Genomic DNA, 15763 nt, shown 5'->3' on the forward strand with positions numbered 1-15763 from the left:
AGGTTCGAGTACCCTCATTATTATTTTATGATTAGAGAGGTTCGAGTCCCCCATAAATCATTTTATGATCGGGTGATTAAGTCACCTTAGTATATGTTGGGAGTTTGGAGTCCCCCAGGTGCATATATATGAGATTATTCTCTGGTTCGTGTGGCTACACATACTTGGGCCCGACCAGGGGGTGAGAGCTAGGGCCCATATAACCCATGGGTACTATTATATAACGGTTGAGCTACACAATCCAGGCTAAAGTTTTAAGTGCATGTTAAACCTTGTTTTCTATCCCACCATTTAAAGTATATATGTATATGCATTTGATTATGTGCATTGATTTTGAATGATTTTAAACTGTTGATCATGACCTTATGTTATCCTTATCCCTGAGTTACATGCTAGAGTTTACCCTGTAACCATCTTCAGGCATTGTATCCCCATGCAATGCAGGAATTGATCATACTTCTAATCCTTCTACTCAGTGATTAAGATTCAGGATCAGCTCATGATTTGACATAAAAGTGATGAGATTTCATACATCGGAAGTCTATATTTCATGTTTTGTTGTTTTTTTACTTCTCACACTGTTTAGACTTGTTGGATATAGTCGGGGGTATGTCTCGACACTTTATTGATATTCAGTTTTGGTTCTTATTAGAATACTTTGTTTGGACTACTGTGGTTATTAGGCAGTGTCATCCGGTCATTTGGACGATCATCGGTGATTGGTCATGGACATGAATTAAAATTTTCTTAAACTATTGCACGCTATCTTATTATATGTTCGGAATTTATCCGAATTTAAGGTATGTTCTGTTTGGGTTGGTTAGGTGCAGGGGGTGATCTCTGGACTATGTGGGACTTGAGATACCCATCACGATCAGGGCTTGGTTCATGTCGTGACATTTTTTGTTAGGGATCAAGTAGGAGTAGGGGATTGCCTTAACTCCTCATGCTAGGAATACACTAGCATATGCCCCAAGAAGAATAGAAAAATCAAACTCAAAAACTTCAATAACTCGCAATCGCATTCTTTGACAACGACGCCAAAATTTTGATGTCGCATACAACTATAACTCCAAGAAGTATAAAGTGGTCGATGTCAAAATATAGTTAACTAACTAGGTTGGGGTTGAACCCATAGGGAATAGGCTAGAACATCTCTTAAATTTATTGAAACAACCGAGCAGTGTAGAAAATTAAATGGGTGGAGAATTGCATTGATCAGTAGAAAGTAATAAAACTTGAATGCTTTTGGTTGTAAGCGATTTGAAACAAACACTAGGACTATGTTCCCCCTGACTTCCTAACTCTGTTAGTTTATCGTGCTTCATTGAACTAACGTAATAGCTTGCGTGCAGAATCTGATAAGTTATGTATCACTAATCATCTTGTGAATGCCTTTAGTGAATTTCACTCTTTATCTTTTGAGTCTTAGAGTGTGGTTTTACTAACCTTTATCCTAGATCCTAGATTAACTATTACCTTTTGGGTGCCAAGTTAATTAGATGAGATGGTGGGATAATTAGATGGGGTAATGAATCTCAACTTACTATCGTGATTTTCTTTTCCTAATCTCTACCTCTCTTTTGAAGTAAGTAGTGAATACAGGCGGGTTCTTAACGTTTGCAACCGTTAAGAAAGTAACTAAAGCGAAATAAACCATAATACATGCAAGGATATTAGTTTGGAACAACATTGCACTTCCCCTACCTTGTTATTCTATCTGGGTTTCCACAATCCTAGCTAAGGGAGTTAGCCGATCATAGTTGTGAAACAATTCATGAAATTCATAGAAGAAGAAATAAAATCAATCTCACAATAATAGACGAAGAAAACCCAAAGTCTCAAATTAATAAATCAACTAAAAACCAAGAACAAGATAATCCCAAGATCAAAAGTCAATCTTGGAATCAAAATATGTTTTTCAATAATATGAGTGTGTAAACTTCACTAAAAATGTCAAAAGAGTATATATACATTACCTGAAAATTCTAAGAATTTTTTCCAAAACAAAAAAGAAAAACTTGAGTCGGTGGCCACCTACAGTCTACTTACGGGCTGTAGGTGGAACCTGAAGGCCGTAGGTGGCCCCACGTAGGTGACAAGGTCCTCAACTTTGCAGTATCTCTTTTAATCTTTAACTTCTGGCATCTAAAGGATGTAGGTGCCTCCTCGTAGGTAACAGGGCTAAAGTCTCAACTTTTGATTCTCTGAACTTCAAACTTCTGACTCCTACTCTGTTACCTACACCATGTAGGTAGAACCTACGCCATCTAGGTTCCATCATAGGTGGTCCAAAATGCAGTATTCAACTTCTTTTCTTTAGTTTAGCTCCCAAAACCTGGTTTTCTGCAAATCAAGAGACAAAACACATCATATCTAACAAAATGACCTAAGTAACTCCATATTTTCTTAGTTTTGAGCATCAAAAGTTCTATGAAACCATAGAACATCAAGTCCAACAAAGAATCAACCAAGTAGGTGCATCACCTACTTTGGCCTTTTAAGTATCTTAAACTCCTTAAGTAGGTGCATCACCTACTTGAACCAATTTGACCAATTTTAGGTTCAAAATGCAAATAAAGAGAGAAACAAAAATAGGGCCTTTATAAGGCCAAGTTGTTGGTCATTTCCTTCAATTCTAACTCACAAAAAGGGATCATATTTCATAAGTTCTCTCTATTTCTCTCTAGAACAACAAGGAGAACCCTAATTCTCTTTCTAGGGTTCTTGAAGAAATCCTCACCTTTGCAAGCTAAGGTAAGTGAAAAAACTTATAGTTTAGCTTAATTCTCCTATGGAAGATTAGGAAAACATATTATTCATACTTAATTATAAATACAAGGAAGAATAAAAAAACATGCTAACTGCTCACTTTTCTTTGTTATTAAGAGGCATCTCTTTTCTTCTTTGGTTTAAAGTGTGAAAGAAAGATCAAGTTCTTGAAGAGCACAAGATAAAAGGATAAGTTACAGCAAATTGAGGTAAGGTGACTACCCTATTTTATCCTTTTTGTGTATGAGTTTGTGTAAAAAATTATGGATGTGCTACTATTAAGAACTCAAGGAATGATGAGTTTAATATTTTGTTGATATGTGTATATATTGGGGACTACTGGGTTGATGTTGGGGAAAGGTATGAGTAGTTTGTATTGAAATATAGAAGAAGGGGTATAGTGGTATTCCATCAAATTAAATATTGTATATGTTTATTGCTTGTTCTACTTTGTAAATTGTTTTGAGTGTGTAATGAATCCAAAGTTGTTTCAGGAGATCCTATAAGAATATGTATGGTATGTGGATGTAATTGGGGGAGAAAAGGGTTAAAATAACACCCTTGATTTGATAAATTATGAACTTACTGCCCGACTACTATTTTTGTAAGCTTAAGTAGACCAAATGTATGTTTTAGTTACTAATACTAGTTTTACCATATACTTTATTGTAGATAAGTAATCCAAAAGGCAGGACGTTAATTTTGGTCAATATCGGAGTTTATAGCAAGGTATGTAAGGCATATTTTATTTCGTATTCTTTGACATGAAATCCAACACTTCTGTTATAAAGTAAGCTTCTAAAGTTCTCCTATAGCAAATGATACATAGTGGTATCACATGATCTTATCGAACGACCTTGTCCCCACTCTTGAATTAGTTAAAACACCTCAATACATGCTTATTATGAAGTCTGCATGTCTAATTTCGCTATCTAATTTTAGGAGTTCTCCTTTAAGTCAAATAAGACTCATGTGTTATTTTAGCTGCTAAACATCTCATTTGTGTATAAACTACTCCCTACCTTATTGTTATTGCATTAAGTGTTTATTCACATGTCTCTTACTGATAGATTATTATTCCAAAGTACAATAATGTTATGACTACCAAAGTAACAATATCAAAGATTAAATAAACTAAGTAATGCAAATCTGAATTGAAGGGATTGTAGCTCAGGGGACTAAACCTAGCATGGGCCGACTCCGATACCTTTATATGTGGGTGACAGCCTAGGGGTGAAAGCCTAACATGGATCGATCTCAATCTGTATATACATAGGTGACAGATCAGGGGCGTAAGCCTAGCATGGGCCAATCCCAATTTGTGTATTTACCACTGATTAGTTGGTCATTTGTATAATATGGCTTACAAAGATTATAAAGTAAGAAAGATAAAATGAATAAAAAAATGTAATGTACCTGATTTTGCAAGTACATGTAAAGTTGGTCTACTAGCACTATTTATACACCAGTATCTGATTTCAATTGAGCTTGTGTATTATGTGTAATTACTTTCAGCCTTGGATATTCAATACATATTTTCATACTGACATCCCTCACGGGGGACCTACATTTCATGCTGTAGGCACAGGTGCTTCAGCTAATACACCTCTCCAGCAGAATTACAGGAGATCCAGTGGCTATTGGTGAGCTCTAGGTTGATTCGGGGCTTTCCAAGTCTATTATATATGTTTTGGCATTGTACAGTAGTTAAGAGTAAGGCGGGATTTTGTCTCAATCTTAAGTAAGTATATGTATCTTCTAGATGATTTGTGGACGAATGTAAAGTTAAGCATGATAGTGTCTTATCTTTTAGATTTTGTGGCCCCAACGGCCAAGTCTTGTATACATAGTTATTTTTGTCAATGCATTATATCTTTATATGACAAAATCTTTGGTTATCATAGTTACATGCACGAGAAGTACAAGGTCATAGGTTAGTGCTTTTGGGCCTTTAAGTCTATGGGTGTTTGTCCGCTCTAATAAAATTTAAGGCAGGACAATAAAATTCTGAGATATTCACAAACAGATCAAGACTCTCTTCTTGATAATCAAATACTTCAAGAAGATCTACAAAAAGAGATCAAGACTCTCTCTTCTTGATAATAAAATACTTCAAGAAAATCTACAAAACTGCTATTTCATGAAGATCAAATTCAAATCTTCCTACATTCAAGAAGTACGCTATTAACAGTCCTCGAATTATAGAGTAAATCAAGAAAAAAGAATCAAAATAATAAACAGAATTGTAACTAAAAAATCTTATCTCTTCATATTTTATTTTATTTGTGATAAGCAATTTTTGTCTATCCATTAAAATTTGTTCCAAGCACTCATATCTAATCTATTTGTGGTCCGACTCTTTTCTAAACTCTGCACTAGGGGTGTACATGGCCGGATTGATTCGAATTTGTTAAATATCAAATAAAATCATCCGCATAGGATTTTAAATCTATAAATTAAATCAAATTAATAAATTTGATCTTTTCAACTTCAGCTTTTTTCGATAAAGTATTGATACAAGTATATAATTAACTTGTGCTACAAATACTTCTTTAGTCCTAACAAGATAGAACTATCTTAGGTGTTCCTTAAAAAAATTACTAAATAGTAAATAAAAATATAAATTTAAGTTATGTATTTATGCAAAACTAAAGAATAGATATCCAACATTGTTATTCCTAGTATTTAATTTAATATTCTTGTTAGTATTAATATTGAATTGAGCTTTAATATCTATGAGTTGTAAAATTTATTGGACCATTCAAATTCTAACTTTAAACTTGAAATAATATATGTTGAAAGATAAAAACAATGATTTTTTAAAAATTATTTATAAATTATGTCATAGAAAATATTTTTACGTATTAAATATTTTTAAAAATTGTACAAATGTAATATCGGATTTGTTCAATTCGATTTGACCTTTTCTATTTAAAATCAAACCAAATCAATTATAATTAGATTTTTTTTCAACACCAAACCAAATCATTAGTCAATTTTTTTTCAATTTGTAGTTTGGTGCGATTTGCAGTTTGATTTTCTTCATCCCTACTTTGTACATAGCAAGAGTTTTAGTAGATCAAACTTTCTTTCTTTTTGTTCTCTCATATCCAAAAGAAATTTATCTGATATCTTACTTTTCTTGTAGGTTAGCTTTCAAATTATTGATACGATTTATCAATATGATCTATTCAAATGTAATGTTTTGTTATTAAAACGACGGAAAAAGCTTAAAAATACCCCTGAACTATCTGAAATAGCTCAAAAAATGCCCCTCGTTAGATTTTTGGCTCAAAAATACTCCTTTGTTAAATATTCGACTCAAAAATACCCCTCCCTCTAACGAAATTCGAAAAAAGATCAAAAATATCCCTGAACTATCTGAAATGGCTCAAAAATATCCCTCTATTAAATATTTGGCTAAAAAATACCCCTCCCCTTAATGAAATTCCACCAAACATGCCACCTAGATAAAAAAAAAACTACGTGACTATGCCACATTACCAACCACATGTAATATGTTAGTATTTTTTAATTATATGACATTCCTTTCTTCTTTATTTTAATTTTTATTTTTATTTAAAAATGTCAGTGAAACGAACAAAACTTACACGGCTTTTTCAATTTAATCAAAGTAGACAAACGGTGGATACATAATATTTTTTTTGAAAAAAATTATTAAATGTAACATCGCTATTATCAAATTCCTTTGACCATCTAAAAAATAAGTTTTTTCCTGTTAATAGGTTTAAAAGTGTGAAACCCAACAAAAGAGTCTTATTTAACTGATAAACCCATTAATTATAGGTCATTATAAAGGTTAAAATTAAGATTTACTCGTAAAAGTAATAAATTTCAAATTAAAATTCAAATTAATTACTCAAAAAATATGTTTGGCTTTGCTAGCTTTTACTCAAAATGCTTATGTTAAAATGATTTAATAAATACCTCCTCTAATATAAAATTAATGAATCTTTGAATATGGCAAACATCTTCAAAAAGTTAATGAATGACATAATTAAAGAATAATTTATCAATATTAAGTACTCCCTCCGTCCCATTTTACTCGTCCCAAATTTTCCAATTTATTGTCCCATTTTACTTGTCCTTATTTACTTATCAAGACAAGACAAAAAAAAATTTCATTATACCCTTAGTGTAATTGATTCCTCCTTATTATTGACATTCTTGAAAAATATTGCAAAGAGGAGTACCATTAAGAGTACATCATTAAGATTATAAATGGTGATTTGGTATTAGTCATTCATCAATATTGGAACTAACAATAAGACACAATTAAGAGGGGCAAAATGGTAAAGTTACATTACCAATCATTGTTTTCTTAATAGTTGTGTCATCCCAATTTGGGACGTGTAAAATGGGACGGAGGGAGTATCATTTTACTTCTTTTCAAACTTGTTCTAAAAATAATAAGATTATTCATCAAAATCGAATTTAGAAAAATGAATTCATTTCGAATGATTAAACAAGTGTTAAAAGAATTCATTTATTTTGAAAATGAATTTGCATATAGTAAATTCAACTCAATTATTAGTACATCAACATTTGCTAGCTTTAAAGTTAAAATTCTAGTTCCTCCTCCGAGTCAACATCAGATCAAGATCAAGCTGTTCCTCATCCCAAACGACAATAACAAGATGAAATTTAGAACTTTTAAAACACTAATGAAAAGGTGAAATCTAGAACTTTTAAAACACTAATGAAGTAATTAGCAAAAGATTGGTTTTTTGTTTTTTCTGTTTCACTGCTTTGCAAAAAAATAAAAATAAAAATAAAGAAGAAAGGAATGTCATATAATTAAAAAATACTAACATTTTACATATGGATGGTAATGTGGTATAGTCACGTAGTTTTTTTAATCTAGGTGACATGCTTGGTGGAATTTTATAACGCCCCGATTTTTTGAATCGGAACGCTACACAGTGCTCATGACACCGAAGGACCATAAGCTAACCTATGACTGATATCTATACCTGTAACTGCATAATATACATATAAAATGCGGAAACATGAACAAAGAGGGCGTAAGGTTCAATCTTGAATAATAAAATATCTGAAATAAGGTGGTATCACAGTACCAAAACAAAACTGAAAATACTAAAGTGTAAATCTGAAAATTCTATAATCGTCTGAAAGCCTCTAAACTGTTTGAATAAGGAGTTGAAGGAAAATGTCTCCAACTAACTCTCTAAACTGAAAATAAATTGAAATACTGGAATAATAAATGTGACGATTATGTCCTCGAAAGATGAGGACTCACTGCTTACTGAACTGCTACTGCTGATCTGGAATCTGCACCTCAGAACCTATGGTGTAACATAAAAAGAAAGCACCATAGTGCAAATGCGTCAGTACAACTAAAGTACTGAGTATATGTAGGGGTAGGCTAAATGCATGAACATGCTGACTAATATGAACGTGAGAATACATACATACATACATACATACATACATACATACGTAACTGCTACTGAACTCGTGGAGATACTGACTACTTGAGTTTGAACTTTGACAACATGAGTTTCGTGATACTGAGCTACTGAATGACTGATAACATGGATGACTGTATCTAACAGTCCTAATTCTGGGGAAAACTATCTGAGTTTCAAACTGTATCTGAACATCTAAGTCTGAGATCAGTCCTAGCTAACGAGTGATCTCTGAAACTGATAATGAGAATACTCGACTGAATCTGAGATTGAGATCAAGCCTGTCTGTCGGGTGACCTCTAGATCTAATAATAAGCATCTGAATATGGGACCAAGCCTATCTGACGGGATGGTCCAGGAATCAATGAAACTATCTGAGTTCCTTACTGAGATCGATGACTGTATCTGACAGTCCTGATTCCTGATTTATACTCTAAAGACTGATACTGAAATTGTAACTGTAACTGTGACTGTGGAAGGTAGTAACCTAACTGACATGCCCCGATACTGTACTGGTGGGGTCCAATCTTTGCCCTGATTGAAAGGGTATCAATACCGTGCCACGGGTAGAGACCTCTACTATGGTCAAGCCTCTCTGACGGGTGACCCTGAACAGGAAATCAAGCCTAAGGCAATACAATAGTCAAGTATAGCCTTAATCTGACGGGTGACTCCTGTCCTGCGCTGGCTACATAGTTCTGGAGTACAGGGATTGCTGCTAACGGATCTGCCTTTATAACGGGAAAAACTGTCATCTCTGCACTCGCTCGGTGCTAGTCCCTACTCCCAACTGAAAGACTCTAAAAAGATTAACTGCGCTGAACTGATTAACTGAACTGAACTGATTTATAAACTGATTAACTGAGCTGATAATATTTTCTTAGCTGAACTAAGCTGAACTCATTAAGTTTCGTTGACTGACGGAAAAGCTACTTGAGATCTGAGGTCTAACTGAGAGTACTGAAACTACTGGGACTACGAACTACTGAGATTTTTGAGTTTTTTTGAGTTACGTGACTAACTGAAATCTATGGAGCATAGCTTGACTGAGGATGTCTTGAAACATGAAACTAGCTCTAGGCACACAACTATAGTTTTCGGGTACAAGTACCCCCAGGACTCGATGGAAGGAAACTGACACACATGACTGACTTGATCATAAGAGTAGAGTCCACAATTCACAATATCATAAATAAGAATTTCATAATAAGAATAATTCTCAACAAACTATCAAATGATCGGGAATGCACACAACATGTATATACTTGCATGGCTTCAATAACATGGTCATTCCATATCACAACAATATCATGAGCATCTCATACAACATCTTCAATTCAAGACAATAGCATGGGGATCACGTTGAACATAAACTTAGAACATGGAATAGTCATTTAGGACTTATTATGTCATAAAAGCATGATTTCTATTCCCTTAGGTATTTTTACAAACACCTTACATGCACATCTTAGGCATAGGTGGATTCATCAAGATTACAAATATTCAACCACCAATTTCACATATTTATACATTAAATACCACCATATCCTCACACAAAACATACAAAGATCCCATCTTAGGCATCATCAAACTCCAACTACATGAACATCAACCACCAACAACATAAACATCATAATACATAATTTAGAAGATGGTTCTTGAGCTTCATGGACGAAAGGAGTCCATGAATCAACTCACGCATACCTTAGAAGGAAGATTCTTGATGATTGACGGAGGAATTTTCTTGAAATTGGATCTTCAAGCTTAATTATGCAGCCCTAGTTATTTTTCTCTTTTAGTTCTCTTGGATGATGAACTTAAGATGTTAGTAGGGTTGTAATGTAATTAAGAGCTATATATTTCGTAGGGTTAAGTTTAGGGACGTGTAAGAAGTGTTAAAAGACTTAATTACCCTCAAAATAACTCAAAACGGAGTGTTTAAGTCACTTGAAACCATAGATATGCGCCACATATGATATTGCATATATTTACATAGGTGCCGCATATGATATCGCCTAAATTTACATAGGCGCCGCATATGATATCGCCTATATCTACATAGGCGCCGCATATACTATCGCCTATATTTACATAGGCGCCGCATATGCTTTCCAGTGGCCATGTGCGATTGGTTAGGCGACACACTCTACTTCGCAAAGCCATAACTCCTAGCTCGGGTGTCGGATTTTGATGAAATTAGTATCGTTGAAAAGCTAATTCGATTCTTTATAATTTGGTGGGTAGAAATATGCAGAAATACCACATTAACATCGAGTTATACTCGTTCAAATATGACCCTTACGAAATCGAACACTAAAACTTGATAGATTCAAAAACTCTTAGCTTTTATTACCTTAAGGGACTCATATGAACATGTTTAACGCATCATAAGCTATATTATCGCTAGGATACTCATTGTAAGTCATGTACTCAAGTATGAATCACAGGATAGGAGATTTCATAGGTAGGAAAAATGGTTCGTCTCCTACCTTAGAAACATGTGGGGTATTACAAATTTCGTCAAGGGGAGAAGTATTTTTGAGCCAAATATTTAACAGAGGGGTATTTTTGAGCCATTTCAGATAGTTCAGAGGTATTTTTGATCCTTTTTCGAATTTCGTTAGAGGGGGTATTTTTGAGCCAAATATTTAACGAAGGAATATTTTTGAACCAAAAATTTAATGAGAGACATTTTTGAGCTATTTCAGATAGTCAAGAGTATTTTTGAACCTTTTCCATTAAAACAATAAAGTATTATACAATAGAATATAATACATTATGAAATAATTCGCAGCAATCTTCAAACAAAGCGTTAATTAACAGATCTCCAGGTATATTAGCAATCTAATAACCCATTATCTTAAAAACCCATTTATTATCTTCCCTAGAGGTTTAACACTCGTTCAACTGAATTCCACGCGCTCCATTTTCACCTTATTATAAGGAAACAGTTTCTCCTAATACCTTTCATCTATAAACCCTATAAAAACTTCCCAGACCTTCCAAAATTTACAGAAAGTGACAGCAAAGAGCAATGAAAAATAAATGCCGTTTCTATCTCTCTTCATGGTAAGAAATTATTTCTTCTAAGAATTTTAGCATTAACGATTCTTTGTGTTCAATATACGGTTATTTACTGACCATTCTTTGGTCGTCTTGTTTCCAGAATTCTCCTTTCCCTTCTACCTGTCCCTCTATTATTCCTTCCTTCTTCTCTACCACCAACATGTTCTCCCAATAGCCCCAATATATACACACACGCACACATCAAAATGCTCACGGCATTGAAAACCCCAGAAATGAATTGGCTTCATTCAGTTACAGTACTTATTTGCATCTTGTTTCTTGGGTTTATGCCTTTTGAGTCTATTGCTATTCGCTCAGTTCTTGATAGGTTATTGGGATATACAGAAGCACCGGATTACAGAAATGGCGTGGGTTGTCCGGCGATGGAAGAACTAACTGAAACGATGTCGTATTGTGACCCTTCGTTTGTCCACATAACTATGACACTTGACTCGGAGTACCTCCGAGGATCCATGGCGGCTGTACACTCGGTCCTCCGCCACGCGTCCTGTCCAGAACACGTGTTCTTCCATGTCATCGCTGCTGAATTCGACCCGGAAGTTAACCCACGGGTTCTGACCCATCTGGTGAGATCTATTTTCCCTTCGCTCAACTTCAAAGTGTACGTTTTCAGAGAAGATATAGTAATAAATCTTATCTCTTCTTCGATCAGACAAGCACTCGAAAACCCGTTAAACTACGCCCGGAATTACCTGGGTGATATATTTGACCCGTGTGTGAACCGGGTCATATATTTGGATTCTGACGTGATCCTTGTTGACGATGTTCGTAAGCTATGGAATGTTCAGCTTAGCGGGTCACGGGCAATCGGCGCACCCGAATACTGCCATGCAAATTTCACCAAATACTTCACCGATTCATTTTGGTCTGACCTGGTTTTGTCCCGTGTATTCGGGTCAAGAAACCCGTGTTACTTCAACACGGGTGTAATGTTAATGGACTTGGAGAAATGGAGAGAAGGTAATTACAGGTTAAAGATAGAAAGTTGGATGAAATTACAGAGAAAGAAAAGGATTTATGAGTTAGGGTCATTGCCCCCATTTTTGTTGGTTTTTGGTGGAAATGTTGAACCTATTGACCATAAATGGAACCAACATGGGCTAGGTGGGGATAATGTTAAAGTGTCATGTAGGTCATTGCATCCTGGTCCAGTGAGCTTGTTGCATTGGAGTGGAAAGGGGAAGCCATGGGTTAGGCTAGATGAAAAGAAACCATGTCCATTGGATTATCTTTGGGAACCTTATGATTTATCCAAGCCAATCAGGGTAAGCACAACCAAGTGATGACTTTTGGGTACTCCAATTTTTTGGTTTCATCATTCCTTTTCTGTTATGTGTTATTCATATGAGGGGTTCTTTCATAGCCTTGTACAGTTGATTAGTTGGAAAGAGTAGTTTTACAGGGTCATTGGTTGAAATTTTGATGATTTTTTTTTCTGGGGGATAAAATTGTTGGTGGTTCCATGGATGGAGCATTTTTTGGGATTCATTTGTATCTGTACGTACGGACTTGATGAGAAAAACGAATAACAGCTTTGTTGTTCTTTCTTTTGCTCTGTATTACACTTCTAATTGATGCTGTTTAGTGGAAGTAATAGTCGTTAATTATGGTGAAACTCCGGTTAATTAATTAGGATAAATTACATAAAACCACTGTATTACCCAATATCCCTACCTTTTTAAAATTTATATTAAATTCCGGTTTTCAACTTTACTCTTCTCTTATACATATCAACAAAATTTCAATTACTATTTTTATTCCATCGTTAACTCATGCATGATATTTTATTTTTCCAAAAATTATATTTCCTAAAATCTCTCCCAAATTATGATTAATTAAAACATCTTCATTCTTGATTTTCTTTCTTCCATTAACGCATACATCTATTTTTTTCCATAACTTCCTCCCCTAAAATCTGTCTCAATTTCTTTTTAAATCGATTGATACATATATAAATGACTTAAATCTTCGACAATCATTTTAAGTTATTTCAAAATTTCACTTAAATCCATCACAATTTCCTAACCATCATCCCCTTTGAATTTTGATCCACAGAGATTTTTTTTATGCGCAACTTGTGTGGATAACTAGTCCACTCAAATGTCTCCACATGTATTAAATAAAGCCACTTTATTTAATAGTGACACATGTCAAGTGAGATCAAAAATAATAAATTAAATTATAACACATAGCAAAAAAAAATCATCATATACCCTACCCGCACTGCAACATACCCAATTCAACCCCTTTCTCTTCGCCTGAAATCTCCATTGCCGGGAGAAAGAAAGAAGAATGCTAACATCTTGTCGTCTCCCTCATTCTCACTATCTTCCTCACACTTCAATCCAAATTCATTGCTATTCTTTTTTCTTCTTGTGTTGTGGATTTTTTAGGGTTTAAATTATTTTATAATTTTAAAAACATTATTTCGAATTCGTATGAATCTTATTTGCAAAAATGGAGACTCATCGGAAAAAAATAAAGACTCGTCGAAATTTTTTTAAAATGGAGTTTCATTGAAAATTTTGACTCAATTTAATTTTTAAATTTATGATGAATTTCTTTTCTATAGATCTAACAGAAATCTTTGTTATTCAACTCTTTTGATGAAAAGCTTTAATTAATGATTGTTTAATTGGTGTTATCCTAAAAAAGATAACGATAATGATGATTTCAGCAATGATGGAGTGATGGTTGAAAGAAAAAACAAAGAAGAAAGAATTAACAATAATAGGAAATGAAAGTAGTGACTAGTGGGGAATGGTGGCCATGGGATTTGACTGGAGAGGATATGCAGGTGGTGTTGAGTTGGAGAAGACAAAGAATTTTTAATTATTTTTTATTATTATTTAAATTTTTGCTCATTTAATGTTGACGTGTTGTTTTCTAATTGGTTGGTAATAAGCCCCCTCAGTTTCACGTGCGTTTTAAATTTATATTACGGTTACAATGTCATGTCAGCAAAAAGTGTTTAATAGGTCATGTTTTGAATTTTTTGCTTAATAGGTCATGTTTTGAATAGTTGAAGTGTTTAATAGATATTAGTCTTAGTTGAGGGGTTTAAGTAAAATTTTGGGATAACTTAAAGTGACTATCAATGACTTAAGTCTGTATAAATTTATTTAGTTATGACCAAACCCATTGATAAATTCCTCAACTTGACACCATCTTTCACTTTGGCACATCAATTAATTTTTATACATTTTGAACACTTAAACAACTTAAAATTTATATTTTTGAATAATTAGCTAAATTACAAATTGTGTGTATTACACTTGGTGATGTGGTATAATGACCACTTAAAAATGACATGTGGCATTTTTGATCTAAAAAAAGTATTTAAAAAATAAATTATAAAAAGGGTAATAATAAAAGTAACTTTTATCTAAAAAATAAAAAAAGTTATCTTCTTAACCTATCCTTTCCTCCACCCAAAATTTTTCCACCATAACCATTGCTTTCTCACTAATAACCATCTTTCACTCCATTTTTTTATCCTTTTTTCTAATTCAAATAAACTTCTTAAGAGAATTCAAAAAAAAAGAAGTTAGAAAATGACCAAAAACATCACACTAACAGTTGCTAACTAAAAAGTCGTAATTAAAAAAAATGAATGAATAAAATTTGAAAATTAAAAAACAAAAACTGTGAATTTTTGTTTTTGCAAATGGAATGGATTATTAATTCGTATGATTGTTGTCAAAAAAATAAAGTGTTTGTCAGAAATTTTTTGAAATCCAGATTCGATTTCTTCTCATTATAAACTTCTTTTCCTTTCTTTTAATTTGTTCTATCTAGTTTTAATTAATAAGTGAATTTTTCAACTGCATTAATATAATAACATATTAGGATAAAATCTTGAAAGAAAAGCGAAGTTTCATAAGACTTTTTTTTTGATGATTTTTTTAAGAACTTAAAATTCGTTTTTGATTCTGATTTTACGCAAAAGAAAATGTCACGTGTTTTAAGAGAATGCTAGTGGTCTTATTTTTTTTTGTTGAACAATTTAATAATGATGGATAATTTGTTAATGGTAGAAAGAGAAGAAGAAGAAGAAGAAAAAGAACGGGGAGGAAATAAAAAGAATAAAAAATAAAAAAATATGATTTTTAGGTTGTTCCCACGCCTAGTTGAGGTGAAAAACAGATAAGTTGTCAAGTCAGTAAAAAGTGTCAAAATGATACAGTTAGACCTTAGTTTAGGTGTCTAAAGTGAGCAACATCTACTTAAGGTGCTAAAGTAAAAGATGATGTCGAGTTGAGGGGCCTGTCGATGTGTTTAGCCTTTAGTTATTAATACATGTTTATTCTTTAATGGTGATTTATATGAATGATAAATATGATGTCATTATATGGGTATTATGGTGATTCATACGATAAATACAATTTGTATGATTTTAATAGGTGATACATATGGTTTTATGGTGATTCATATGGTAGATACAATTATTATTT

The 15763-nt window shown here is 33.3% G+C and overlaps 1 protein-coding gene across 4 annotated transcripts; it reads left to right on the forward strand.

Moving 5' to 3' along the window:
- The first annotated feature begins 11089 nt into the window (after window positions 1–11089).
- On the forward strand, window positions 11090–12856 carry LOC107870742 (probable galacturonosyltransferase-like 9). Of its 4 annotated transcripts, none has more exons than XM_016717363.2 (2): window positions 11102–11875; window positions 11962–12856. In XM_016717363.2, the coding sequence occupies exons 1-2, from the start codon at window positions 11495–11497 to the stop codon at window positions 12007–12009; spliced, it is 429 nt and encodes a 142-aa protein (XP_016572849.2). In that variant the 5' UTR covers window positions 11102–11494; the 3' UTR covers window positions 12010–12856. The 4 variants fall into 4 exon arrangements, with proteins under 4 accessions (XP_016572846.2, XP_016572849.2, XP_016572847.2 ...); XM_016717361.2 differs by having other exon boundaries at window positions 11103–11291; window positions 11607–12856; XM_016717362.2 differs by having other exon boundaries at window positions 11103–11291; window positions 11634–12856.
- Window positions 12857–15763: the final 2907 nt, after the last annotated feature.

The sequence above is a fragment of the Capsicum annuum genome, unplaced genomic scaffold (genome assembly GCF_002878395.1).
Source record: "Capsicum annuum cultivar UCD-10X-F1 unplaced genomic scaffold, UCD10Xv1.1 ctg2993, whole genome shotgun sequence".
In the NCBI taxonomy this organism is placed as follows: Eukaryota; Viridiplantae; Streptophyta; class Magnoliopsida; order Solanales; family Solanaceae; genus Capsicum; species Capsicum annuum.